The 14,854-nt window shown below is 38.0% G+C and overlaps 1 protein-coding gene across 3 annotated transcripts in view; it reads right to left on the bottom strand.

Moving 5' to 3' along the window:
• LOC124171910 (ras association domain-containing protein 1-like) overlaps positions 1 to 14,854 on the bottom strand; it is a 61,032-nt gene that overhangs the window by 36,181 nt on the left and 9,997 nt on the right. The window contains exon 1 of one of the 3 annotated variants that reach the window (XM_046551323.1): positions 64 to 1,053. The exons of the other annotated variants lie outside the window; for them this stretch is intronic. Within the exon in view, the coding sequence (XP_046407279.1) occupies positions 64 to 271 (208 nt within the window). The 5' untranslated portion in view covers positions 272 to 1,053. Of the gene's footprint in view, positions 1 to 63; positions 1,054 to 14,854 lie in introns of those variants that run through there. 3 annotated transcript variants of the gene reach the window in all.

The raw sequence follows: 14,854 nt of genomic DNA, 5'->3' as shown, positions 1-14,854 counted from the left end.
AAAAAGAGGACATACGAGAGGAACACGTGTGCACAGGAATCGGCGTGAAGAGCTCGTATTTACCTGTCTCCTCGGACAGGCGGTCGAGGCGAGGGCTGGAGATGGAGTTGGACCGGCGCCTACCCTTGAAGAAGGCGGCCGTGCCGTCGGAGAGCACGGCCACCCGAGCCGTCTCCTCGCGGCCGGGCTGCGAGGGGGCGGCTGCGGGGGCCCGCGCGGACGGTGACCGCCTCACCGGCGAAGGGGCCATCGCACTCTCGGCAAGACCCATGCGTGCTGCCGGCGTTTCAACCGGCCACGCGGTGACATCCACTCGCAGACGGCCCGCGAGTCGCGGCCGGGCGCGAGGGTCGCGGTCGACGCACGATGGCGACCGAGCGCACCGAGGATCGAGACGCGCTCGCCGGAAGAAGCGATCCCCACGCACACTGGTGACGTCGGGCACGATTACGGCAGGCGATTTCGCCCCCTCCCCCCTGAGGCTTCTTCCGAGGTTCACGAGTTTATTTCAATATCAAAGGCATATCCAAACCATTAAAGCAACGGAGGGAAGCACGAAGGAGCACAACATATTCCAGACATCCTACTCGCCCACATCTCGCGGGTAGGCTCATGAAAATCTTGCATCCACCTCGACCATAGTTCAATGCTACAAATTCATCATCGCATCATTTTTCCCTTTTCAATAAAAATATCAACATGTCACGGATTATTCACAGCCACAAATTCCAGGACACTCGGCTATGACAACCTTTTAGGCCTCCTGAGGTGTAAATACACCTTTCACATTATTCTTTGAAGATAAAATGTAGCTAATCAAAGAGGCATCATTATTTCATGAGAATTTGTATTGGCCATCCCCAGAATCGGCGATTGCGCACTTCAAATTCAACCATGTAAAACTTCACTAGACTACCCAAGACCGCAGAGCACAAGTTCGCAGGGCGCCATCAACATCGCGGGCCGCGTACGTCCGAGGGAAGTTCCAAAAACCGAGTTGGCCGCGCGCCCTCTATCCGCCGAGGGAGGGAAGACATTCACGGCGACTGGCGGCTGCAGCCAAGTATAGGTCAGCCCACCGTGCGTGTCGCCCGGCCCCCTCCGCCACCCCACTCCGGACCCCGCCGCTCCTTCCCACGCTCAACCGTAAACACACCCGAAGCCGCGAGGGAAGGCGCCCCCTCGTCACGTGGTCGGCTCACCGGGCGGTGAAACGCCAACGCTCTCGCTGCGCCTCGCGAGCGCCGCCAGCACCGAAGTCATAGTTCAAACCCCCACGAGATTTTTAAATGAAGAGTTGTGACTAAGTAATCCCACATTATTTTTTGTCGAATTAATAATTCGGAACTCCTAAGCCAAAGCTCTCCCTCGGTAATTACTGGGAAATTTCACGAAGTCACGCCAGAGATTACTACTTCCTACGAAATTATGGGAGATATGGTATTAAGAGGACGCATCACTCTTCCTCGATAGATCTTAATTTAGCATAGTTTCCGAGAAGCATTATTCGTATCAAAGAGATAAGTTCTTTATCTTGAACATAAGTAACCGCTGTAAAAATTGCACTGTATCTCGAATAGGAACAATTTACATCCAAGAAAATACTGAGGTCGAATTTTCAAATTTTGAGAGGAGGGAAAAGTTGACAAAAGGTCCCATTTATGTGATCTGAAATTTCAAGGTGATACCTAGAGTTTGAAATGGAAATCAGCGAAAAAAGGAAAAATACGATTGGTCTGGTGGTAGTGATGCGTGTACCCCGTCAAATGGACTCCGTCTAAATTACTACTCCAAATGAATACCCCGCCGAAAGTTGTCCTGGCTACCTTCTTATTGTTAGAACATCCTCCATTTTCATGAATACAGTCGAGAAATATGTACATGAAAATTATTTTTTTCTATTTGAGTACTTCCATACTATGTAAAATTAAATTTTGATTCGTGTAATTTTACGACGCTGCGGCGACTGAAGCTCTGTCATGCCAGATGTGCGAATTGTACATTTACATTTACTTAAATAGGAAAATCAGACCGAAAACAATATGCCAATTACAACTGTAGCTTCACGGGGAAAAACGAAGCTTACCCTTTCCCTCTCTCCAAAGTTGATCAACTGAAAATAACGTAGAACTTCCATGTGCTAAGTCATACTGTCAACGAAGAAATTTCATGCATCCAAGTGCGGTTAACAATGACTAGCATAAGAAAATGAGCGGCAAACAAATGTTTTCTAAAAATGTTGTTCCCCACTTTGCATTGTGGGCTTCATTTTACACACGAAACCAATTTCAACAGTTTTTTAAAAGTTGGAAATGGAAAATGTATATTTTTTCTTATTCCCAACAAAATGTCGACTTACACTATACTTGATTGGATTTTAACGAATAAATGATACCTACGAAACTAGGAATCAGTTATTTAAGCACGAAAGTCCAACACTTAATAAGTAGACTTTTTTTGCTAAAGAAGGTATCATGAAATTTATAGGCGGTATTCCAGCAGTTAATAATATAAAAACGATAAATATTACACAATGCAATCAGAATCGTGAAGTTTTCCTTAAGCCCGAGGATTTTCAATGCTCACTCATGAGAGCGCATTGGACCCCTGGACACACCACTTTCTTACAACTCACATGTGACTGGCTGGTTGCATAGACAACGGGGATACACGTATACATACATATGTATCTAGAGCAACGACTAACTGTGCACATGTTCCTCTACCGTTTCACAAAGCAATGCGTTCGGTACGATGACATTAACATCTATGTAATGAGAAAAGTTAAATTCAAAGTTTTCGTTTAAAATTGATACGTTATTTCCCTTGTTCCATAACATTCCATAGTGATTAAGTACCACATTTCAATGGCCCAGCCGTTCTGTTGAATGAAGAAATTTACCTTAGAATGCCACAAAAATGACTAGGCCAACTTTTCCTTGTAGTAGCCAATCTCAAGAGAAGTACGAGACAGATTCTATCAACATCTACCAAAAAAACAAGTAATGGCACGCTATGCTAATGACATGTTTGTCATCTAGCGCCACAGTTCAAAAGAACTAAATACGTGTTTGGCACGACTGAACAGGCAACACTTCTCAATGGAAAAGGAGAAAGAAAGCAAGTTAGCCTTCCCAGACATACAGATAAATAGAAAAGAAGATGGTAGCCTCGGACATGCCATCTATAGCAACACAAAGCACACAAACTGATACCTAAATGCAACGTCACACTACCACCTCCCCAAAAAGCCTCAGTTGTAACCTCTCTACTCCACCAAGCATTCACCATTTCTGATGCCGAGTCATTATATTCAGAAAAGAAGCAACTACTACCTAAGAATGACTTCAAGGGAATGGTCCAGAAAAGGGCCCCTAGGTGGAGGATATATACTTCTGCCCACCCAGGGAATAGCATATCACTGAGGGGAGTGCATCAACAAGATCAGCATCATGCCTAGCAATCCCATACACCAGAGGAACATCAGAAAGATGAGCCAGAATCTTGAAAACATGATGTGGTCACAAGATTCTGGCTGACAAATACAGAAAACATTGAGCCTAGACTGAAGTCCCGTATCCCACAGGAGTAATGCGTTTATCAAGTGACATGCCATGGAAACCAGAAGCGTAACCACAAAACAAACACCCATAATTAACAATCTAAGTCTTTAGGGAGCATATTACGGACTACATATACCTTTGTAGCTTCTCTCAACACAGCAAAAAAAATTATTGCTGATGATTTTTTGGGAAGCTACTTGTTATTAATCCTAAAAGCAAATGCAGAGGCTTGAAGTTTTAGCTGGTTCGACACGGATGTTAGGTGGTGCACAACTGATCAAACTGGCATTGTTACCGAGGGCTGAAATATCACTGAACAATGGAGGCTAGATGTGATAATCTGGATTCTTTTCAAATTCTCGTTTTTACATAAACTATACCCCAACAACTCAAGTCTCCCAGCCCAACAACTGGGGCCCGATCAATCAAACACTGAGTCATCAAACTCTGTACATTTCAACACCATAATCTTTGCCTTCGAGATCTCTCGAATCGAGATCTTTCGAGAATGGGTTACAAGCTGCTGCCTGAAATTTATCAGCAATAAAAATTCTAACCTAGTGCAGAGCTTGAGGAGCCTTTGCAAGTTTAACAGTACACAAAAGCATAACATCATTTTTTTAAAAAAGCCCAATTCACTAAATTCATATGACACTAATAAATGTCTATTCTCTAAGATGGAGGTAACCATTCTCAAGAAACCTTTGCTCTTTACCTCTGGAGTTCCCACCAAATGGTTTGTTTAATTGGTGAGAGCAGCACCCATACCAAGCTTTGGGCGAGTTGAATGCCAACCAAGTAATTCCAAACCCCGACCTGTCAGCAAGCATAAATTTCTCAATTTTCAACAATAATGTTACATAAACTTGCATTAAAAAGGTACTCATAACCACTAACCAAATCACTTGTTGTAAAAAAAAAACCTTTACAATATCAATATCTGTGGCCTCTAGAGAAGTAAATTATAGTCATCATATCTATGCAGTTGAGTGGCCTCAACTTTAACCTACTTTCTGCTATGCCTTTTGTACCTGAAAAACCATAATTGACAAACTACCACAAATAATGCAAGATATATCTTTGATTAGTGAGATATAGTTATAGAAATTAATATGATGAGTAAGCAAAAAATACACTGCTCTGTGCTCCAAATACGCTATGAAGACCATCTCTAGGCTTCACCAGTAATGACTTAGTTCACCACATAGTGATGAAAAAAATTTCAACGGCGAAAGGAAGGCCACAATTGGACATTGAGTTAACAGCATGGGAAGAAATGAATGAAATTTCAGAAAGAAGAGAAGACCTTAGTAATTAAATCAGATGATATTGCAACCACAGATTATGAGTTGAGGGATGTAACTTACCAGAAATAACCTAGCATAAACTTCACGTAAAGAAGTATGAAAGCAATTAATAAAACAATAGTCACACTCACTCCTTTTTCACAAAAAGAAGAGGAGAATAGAAAATGATGCGAATGAATGACTTGGTCAATTCTATAATGACATTCATTCAAAAATCAGGCACACATGTAGATATTTCCAGGAGGCAGTCGGTGTTGTGGAAGCCATAATCAGTGCACACTTCATTGGAATTTAAGATGAAGTATAATTTAAAAGTCATAAAAAGAATACCAAGAATTTAAGCTTCTGAACTAATATGGGATAGAATAATTGGGAATTCTACAGATAGCATAATAAGTTCAACAGAAAGATATACTTTCAGTGATATTCAAGAATATAGGATGAGAAGACAGCCAGCACATACAACTCCACCATTAACAAGCACGTTAGAGGTTTTTGGAAGTTGAAAGCTATGAAATAGAACCAATGAAATTGAAGATAGCAGATTTTGTGGTCAGTAAGCAAAAGACACTAAAAAGAATATCATTGTACTCACAGTATCAAACAAAAGAATAAGATTTAAAATGTCATCGGGCAAGTGACGACAGAAAATAAGTTAAAATACCATGCAAATCAAGGGAGATGATAATATTAGTAAGTTCCATTGGCATGGATATATACAAAGGGCAAAAGTCTAACTTCCAAGGGCTACCGATTCAAAGCAGGAAAAAGCAGGAACTGGAGTAAACAAAAGTGTGTTCGAAATTACAGCAAAGTATGAAATTTGGATCAATGGGAACATTACACATGAATTCTTATCAAAGATATGAAGAGCAGTTCAAATGATTTTTGACCCTACAAAAATTCACGAGAATTACACTATGTCATGCTAGGTTTTTTTGGATATTAAAGCACAGCAAACAATACATCATTGCCAAAAAAAGTAAAAATTAGATAGGTGACCATACCTAGTATAGTTATTCCTGTATAATTGTGGCTACTCTATTTGTTTTCGTCATCAAAAATACCTTTCTTGGAAAAAATTACCTATTAAAAGCCAGATATACCAGATATTATCCTGGCAAAAAGTAAATCATTCCGTCATTTTTCAATACGCATTTGAAATGAATCTTTTAGATTGAGTTCAATACAATCAATTTCTTCCAGAGTAATCATAATGCAAATGCATGTATATCATACCCATTAATGCTATGCAACAGTGGCTCAGATCAATTGTCACCTATGACGTGAAACTGAATTAACCCTGTTACAGTCATTCTCTATCATTTAGCAAGCATAATGTGGATTGACTTCAAAACAAGATAACTTCACATCTGACTGAATGTTTGTCCTCAATTTAATACACAAAAGGTGGTCCAAATATAGGTCCACCTAATACCTAAACTAGCTTTCAGACATACCATGAGTGATATGTATTAGGAAGATATGAATAGCCCCTGTCCTGACTAGAATAAGTCAACCCCAATGTTTGTAAAGCCACATATAGTCAAAGAAGCAATTAGTTCAAAGACGGTGCAAATTGAAAGCATATGTTAGAAACTCAGGCTCCAATACATGCTTGGTTAATGCGAATAATAACGATGTCACTGGTGAACTATACCTCTTGGGAGGGATCTGCAACATCTCTCTTGTTCTCTTGGAAGCCATTTCCTAATGACAAAGCAGCATATCCTCGGCTACAGGCCATTTTCAGGGTTCCTGGGAAACACGCACAGAACGAGCGTATTTCTTAAGACTTATTTTTCAGTGTAGTTTAAGGGAAATAAGGGAAGGGTTGAAAATTCGTCATTTTTTCCACTCTTCAGCAAGTAATGAAGCCTTACAATGGGAATAGCACTACTTTAGATACCCTAGATGTCACATCAATCAGTGGAAAATTTATGATGAAATTCTGGGTCTAAAGGACTTCTTTTGGAAATTTTCGAAGCTCATTTTCCTGAGTGCAAGAAAATTTTGACCCTATGATTGATTCAATTGTATTCTTCCATAGTCATGCCATACTCTACTGCCAGTTTCATTGTGCTTTTTACGAGAAGGCTTTTTTTAATGACCCATGAAACTGGAAGCAGGGCAAGAAAAATTGCAGTAATTGAAAGACCAAAATACTAGCAGGATATAGTGAGCCTTATGCTTCAAAAGTTTGATCCATGTAGAATATTAATTTCTCTCGCAAAACAGTTAGACTTGTGGATAAGCATAAGCTTCCACAATAGTAGCAAAGGCAAGGACACAATATAGCACCAAAAATGTCTTTGTCTCATTCTCATTCCTCATTTAGAGGAGACTTTCACCGGTACTAATGATTGGGGAGAATGGAAGCTGAACAATATGGTTTGAACATAAGCTTTATCCTACTATCTGGCTGTTCCTCCAACCCAGTCATATCAGGTAATAATCATAAACAAGTAAGAAATACAACACACATATACCTAAAATTCAAACGATCAAAAAATGAAAAACGGTAAGTCTAACAATAAGCTGAGGTGAACATGGCAGCGTATGAACCCAAACCTGCAGAGAATACATATCATTGTGCTTGAGTATACAGGAACTAATATCACATCTTTTCTACATGTAAGTTAAAAGTCATTATTTGTTCAATCAATGTTTTTTTCCATTATTTAAAAGCTCGAGAGAATCCATATTAATATTGCATTCAATCATCCTTTTTCTTCCTCATCACACTGATACTTTCTGATATAATTTCTGCAAATAGTTCAAGGGTTCAAAAAGCTCGGATACAAGTGAATTGACTACATCTTCAATGACAACTGAAAAATACTGTCTGCCAAATCATAATGCCACTTTGAATGATATGCAGGGTCTTGTTCAGCATATAGAATTAGGCAGGTCTGAAAGAATAAATTCCACATTGCTCTAAGCAAGTGATGAATTACCGAGCATGTGACACAAAAAACAAGTACAATAAACACTAATTTTCCAATATCAGCTGTTTCTATACATAAATTGAACTCCTAATTGCTCAGAGTATCCTACAGAAATTCATTACAAAGTAATTTTATAAATCACCAGCTAGAAGTGGAATGAATTTGAACAAAATTAATTAATAGACTTATTTGCACCTTCCTCATCATAGATTGGTAAGAATTGAGGACTGCACAATTCATCAGCATCCTTGGCCAACAATCCTGAAATTAGTTTGATGCACCTGTCCATCAAATTTTCTGTTATCCAATTTTACTATTCAGGAAACAGTCTATTATTCATTCTATGACAGCATTTAAAATGCTGAAAATACTTTAATTCTGCACAGGAATAGAATTCAAGTATAAACAGGCCACCAATATTTTTGCAGAAAAACAATGTAAATTCCAAAATATCAAATAATTGGCCTTTCCTTAACTTTTTAAATCACAGATTATATAAATAAATGCTGTAGGTTAAAATAATTATCAACGACAATCTGTATAATCTTTGAAGAGTTACGGACACAAACTGACATTTGTAGATCAAAATGAAAGCAAAAAAATACATTAAGCACATCCAAGGGAAAGCTACACAAATATCTTACCAATGCAATACTTGTAGAATAGCTTTTTTGATAGAATAGAATAGTCTTTCCATCAGTGTTTGCATAATCGATATTTTTTTCCACATAATTTTGTACACACTAAATGGGTATGGAAGGTAATACCTCTTGCTATGAGAATAGAGGCTGGCATAATATACCTTACCATATTTGCACTTATCTAAGATGAGGTTTTTTTCCCTCCCAATTCCAGCAGAAAAGAGGGCTCATCTTACAATCAGACGTAAACTTCTCGACTTCAAATGTGGGTAGCATAAGCTATTTTATGGATACCCAACTTTGCCACTGGATAGCCTTACAATAAAAATTGACATAACAAATAGGAACACTATATAATATTTTATTTTACCATTTAAACCAAAAAACGTTTTTTGGCAGCAGACAAAGTTTAGGTTGGCACCAATCAGACATAATGTGCACTCTTTAATGTCAACAAATTTGCCTACGTTACCCTGTGTTTGGCTTAGAAAATCCATTTTTAAAAGTCTCCCCCTTACCTCTAGTGGCTAGAAAGTGATTTCAAAAATATGATTAAAAAACTTTCATTTGATAACTATGATTGACCATGAGTTACATATTGGCCTACCATAACTTTTCTCGGCAACAAAAGATTCCAGAAAAGTGCATGTCATACCGTGGTGAAGCTGAAGGAATCTATGAGGGTATTGTAGCTCAATGGCTTCAAACAATTAGGTATGTGTGTAATCATGATGAGGAATATGAAATGATTGGTGTATACAGTAGGACCTTGGTATAACTAAATTCAAGGGACCTAAAAATTAGTGATTTCACTATAGTTTAATTTTTTATAATGAAGCTAATATTTCTTTTAAATTAATAGCAACACTAAATTTTCTATGATTACATGGCTTGCAACGTAAGTTTCAATGATCCTTACACAATTATTAACATTGAACACATTCTTCTCATTAACATTTAAAGTATAACTTTGAAAGTTGTGAAGACATCGGTTGTTCACATGGGGCTCATTATATAGACATTCAAAATGGCTATTATACAAACAATTGTTATTTCTTTGAAATAAACTTGTCTATCAGCCATAGTATTCATAAGAGACATTGTCTGCGCATTATTTTATGCAACATTTGGTGGTGTACAAGTGCAGAGTCCTTTGGTATGCACTCTCAACATTACTCCATCACCAAACCAAGTCATTGCATGCACTTACACTTAAGGAAAGGTAGTGTCTACCATTGCTAGGCTATACACCCCACAGTACACCCTTGTGAAGAAATAGGCAGATATCATACATTTTTTAAGCTCTACTGAATGTATGGAGATTGTTGGGCACCGAAGAAGGTTTGAGATGTTTCCCTGAGCTGGTAAGAACCAAATTACAAATATTTGAAGAGAGACATCAGAAATAAGTGAAAAGCCCGAAACTCATTTATGAAGTGATTAGAAATTTTAATACTCAAAAAAATGTCCATTTCTTTTAATTTTTTGATGCGAAAATTGAAAATAAACTCAGCATTTATCAATGCCTATGCTCAGCACAGTGCGCATGGACTCTGTTGACTCCACATCATAGTTATTACGAGGCCATCTCGAGGACTCTGCACCACTGTACACTATATGGGATTCTGCATAAAAAATGATTTAACTATGATAGAAAATTGAGCTCTGGAAAATAAAAAGTGCTAAAAAATGATTGAATATACATTTTGCCTTTTAGTATTTACTAAGATAATACTGAGAGTTGCAGGACCTCAAACGTTGGTTCCTGTGAACCGCCCAACTGTGGCTGCTTGATACGCGAGGGAGAGTCCAGGGAAAAATCTTTGCAAGGATGCATCAAAGCACTGCACAATGTTGGAAACTAAACTACCAATAATGTAATAAAGTAAGTTAGAACTTACACATCACACCAGAAAAAAGATTGTGTGGAAAATTTTCCATTGATGGTAGTTTTGCATCTGTAAACTGCACTGGATTTGAAGGTAATTATACCAGTGCACTGACGACTGATAGCAAAAGAAGGTTGGAAAGATTATGAAATGACTGTTACAGGCATAATACGTGACACCATACATACTCTAGATAAGTGGCACAGCGAGGGGGGGTTTTGGAGGTTAAAACCCCCCCAGAGCTCAGAGAAATTTTTAAGTTTAATCCATTTTACTTAATTGGATTAATATTACCAATATAATAGTGTAAGGATTGATAAAATATCACTCAGAAAGCTGTAAAACTCACCATTTTGAACCGTTTATCTTAAAATTCCACAATTTATTAATCTCACACCTTCCGCTTATCCTGGTGGGTATTCCATACCCCCACACACCCCGGTATTAGTTGCACCCTAACGTCCCCCAGCCTTAATTCCTAGCTGCGCCCCTGCTCTAGATACAGGCATGCAAAGATAAACCTCCCAAGGAGTGGTGGTTTTTAGTTTTCAGATGACCATTACAGATTAAGTAGCTGCAGATGCGACTGGAATCATTCTTGAGATAACAATGATTTCATCTTTTTCAAACTACTATCTTGTCCCTCACATGAATTGCAAAAATGGACACGTTGATGACTTTTGGTGCCGCATAAGTAATGCAGTTTTTTAGGACAAAAGCTTCCAATTTAGGCCTTGTTGGGTATTTGTCTCAGTACCTTGATTAGATTGTAGTCTACAGCCCAGCATTTTTCTGTTTGTTGCCACACAACTTCCCTTTAATGGTCTATAGTTCGTGGTTATATCCAAATAAATTTTATAATTTCCAATGCATTGTACTTAAAAAATATTTTTTATAAGAATATCTAAATGCATCCTTCACACAAATTGTTAAACCATAATATAGCGGCAATTTCATTCATTTTATTATAATATTTGTCCGGTGATTGTTTTTCAGGTTCATTCTGTGTTCACTCATATTTTGTGGGCGACAGTTTCGGGCGCGTTCCAAGCTCCCGTCTTCCGGTCCAAATGATCTGCAATCCTTTATATATAAGACTAGTCAGGTGGCCGTTGATTTGAATTCCATTGTAGGAAAAGCCGTTTGAATGATGAGGCTAAAGGATAGCCGTCCTCCCTATTAAAGTTCTTTTGATGACTCACTATTTCTATCGCCTCCCTAATCAGCCGAGGGAAATATTTATTTTCCCTGGCGATGATCTTTGATTCTTTGAATAGTATGACGTGCCCAGGTTCTGACCATGCATGCTCTGCAACCGCAGAAATATGAAAATTTTTCTTTTTGGTTGCCTTGAGATGTTCATTTATTCTGCATTTGAGGGATCTAGATGTTTGCCCGATGCATGATATACCACAGGAACACGCTACTTCATACACTCCTTCATAAATGTCAGATGGGTAACGATCTTTTTCATTCTGGAGGTGGTCAGAGGTCTTCTTCAAACTTTTGAATCTCGTCAGAACGATATAATTGGCGAGAACTCTAGTGACTCTCTCCTAAGTTCCTGCGACGTATTGCAAGAAAGCATGTGTCTCTGCCTTTTACTGGTCTTCCTTGCAGTGTCCCAGGCCACATCTCGTTTCTCTTCTTCCTTACGCAGAATTTTCCGAATCAGTTCCCGATCGCAGCTATTCTCTTGGAGTGTGGTAAGGAGGTGTTGTTTCTATTTAGCAAGCGAATCTGCATCCAAGATGGCATATGCCTTATGATATGATTCAATGTGGAATGAACCCGAAAAACAATCACCAATTAACTCACCGCGGAAGCGGTGCAAAGCTGTCTAATAATATTTGTCTGTTATATAAATTGTCTAACATCATATAATTAGACAGCTCAACCTGCATAAAATTCAGGTGAGTTTTCTTATGTAAATGCTAATGTTACGCTCAATCCAGAATACACAGTTCTTGCATCTTAATACCAGAAAACAGATGGAAATGGTTAGAAGTGTCAAAATATTGAAACCATCATGATTTTAAGGGCCAACTTCTAACAATCTGAAAGGCGATTTTTGGAGATTTAGAAGCTGTGATTTAAAAGAAAACCGTGGTCAGTCCTATCGATTGATGATTTTACACCGAAAAAATTTCTTAAATTGAGAGGCACCCACTTGACTTTAGAACGGGCACCTCCTAAGTAGGTGCCCAGAATATTTTCTTAATATAAGAGAGTGTTATTTGTATAACACTCTCTTGAATCACTACGTCAGTGTTGAAACTCAATGGTTGGTTTGGATGAGAGAAGGTAGAGCTCACCCTAGACTAATCCATGGGCATGCGTATTCACATATTTAGACAATTGGGGGTGGACATTTCCTTTCCCTGGGCCACTTGGAATATTTGGGTTTAGGGATGTCAGGAGGTCTTCACGTAACCTGGGATATGAACCACAGACCCTTCCATCAAAGATCATGTGATTTACTCGCTGGGCCACTGTGATCCTCTCCCCTGATAATGGGGAGCATGGTGATCCAGCGAGTAAAGCGTTGGGCAGCTGACCTAAGAGTACCTTGTTGATGAAATCTTCTCGGGAAATCACCCGGCTGATTTCCCGAGAAGATTTCATCAACAGCATTCGCCGGGAAAGAACCAAATCCTTCTAAGAGTACCTTGGTCAACTCCTGGGTGAGGCCTTCAGTCACCACAAACCAAAATCATAGAAAAGCAGGGTATAACCCAGGGAAAGGAGTTGATCCCCCACCTTGACTTTGTGAATTCATGCATTTGTGGCTTAGTATAAAGTGGACTCTACCGCCACTCATTCAAACTAATCATTGGGTTGAAGCATTGATTGAGCGATCCTAAAAGTTGAACACAGAATTTAATTACACGGTGAAATGAGTGCTGGTTTAAAATTTATTCTTAACATAAACATACCATTTCAATACATAATTCCATTTAAACACAACTCCTATTATGCTAAAAAATGAACCAAATAGCAAAGTCTTTAGGGCTCTTATGTGCCAAGCAAATTGGAGAAAAGTATTAAAACAAAACTACAAGCCAATTTTTTCCTTTTTAAATTACTACATAATTGCTTTAAAGTGTTAATTACTTTTTTAATATCTGGCCACTGAACTTACCTCCCATAAAAAAGTAATACTCAACAATTATTCACTACACCACAATTTAAATAGGTACACACCATGCATGACTCCCCGCAAGTGTACTCGCTTGGTATTCGGTTTACCATTTACAAAAATGTAAAACTTTGAATGTTCACATGCCAAATACAAGCTCATGGGTCGTAAGTCACACAGAGTGAAGTATTTTGCTACATAGTAATCCAAGTAATTATGAAAATTTTCTAATATTAAGAATGATTTCGTAATGTCAGCAAGTTTCAGGCCATGAACATCAGATGTCAATAGATCTAACCCCGTCAGATAATAAAATCCTCTAAAATACAGGATCACCAAAACACTTAAGTTTTCTTCAAATGCACTAAGTAGGTAAGCAAATACTGAGCATTTTTTAAATGTCCGCCAAACTTTATCATAATAGGAATTTATATCCACAAGCTGGGCAATCATTGGAATACAAAGCTGGTAGATTAATATCATAGCTTAGCATGTAATGCAATAAAAGATTTATTCATGTAGATTCATTCACACATATTTTAAGGGACATTATCTCATGCAACTTCAAGTCATACATGATAATTGTTGAAAAATAAAGTTGAAATTGTAACAAATGAAAATTTTGATGCTCTATATGCTGTTCAAATTTAATTGTAATGAAAATTTTTGAGATAATATTACTACACTGCAATCTACAGTTGAGGAGGATCAAATTTTTAGCTCACAAATTTGAATAGATTTGATGGTGACATTGGTAACTTGGTGGTAATGACTGATGATGTGGACATTCCATGACAGAAAAATGATATCATACTCTGTTAATGATTCCCCACCACAGAATCAATTGTGGCGCAGTCATTTTTATCTTGAAAATTACTTTGGTACAGTTATAACCTGGGTAAGATAATCATTAAAGTCTGTGAAAATGTTACTAAATGAATTATTGTCTATCTTCTAAATTTTATTGCTAGATAGTAAAAAAAGGTGCTATTTTTAGGCATATTTTGATTTCAATTCAAAGATATCCAGCAACAGTGTATTTGCAATGAGGACAAAAATATACAACTCACTCCCAGAGGCATCAAATCTACTGGATGTATTATTAGTTTTAAAAACAAGGTGAAAAAATATTTGTTAATGAAATCTTTTTACACACTAAGTGAATTTCTGACAGACAAGTTGCCTAAATGAATTTTGTTTGTTTATCGTAACCTGAAACTGAGATATGTTTTTTCCTTTAATTGTATTCCTGTGCCTTTTCCTTCAATGGCATCCTATGTTTTTTTCTCTTTGTTATAATTACTGAGTGACATTGTTTTTGTATGCCAAAATTTTTGACGTACCCTATACGGTTACTAATTGTAGGC

The sequence above is a fragment of the Ischnura elegans genome, chromosome X, assembly GCF_921293095.1.
Source record: "Ischnura elegans chromosome X, ioIscEleg1.1, whole genome shotgun sequence".
Classification (NCBI taxonomy): Eukaryota; Metazoa; Arthropoda; class Insecta; order Odonata; family Coenagrionidae; genus Ischnura; species Ischnura elegans.
The sequence above is the reverse complement of the archived record's forward strand: the minus strand, read 5'-3'. Positions and strand labels throughout refer to the sequence as shown.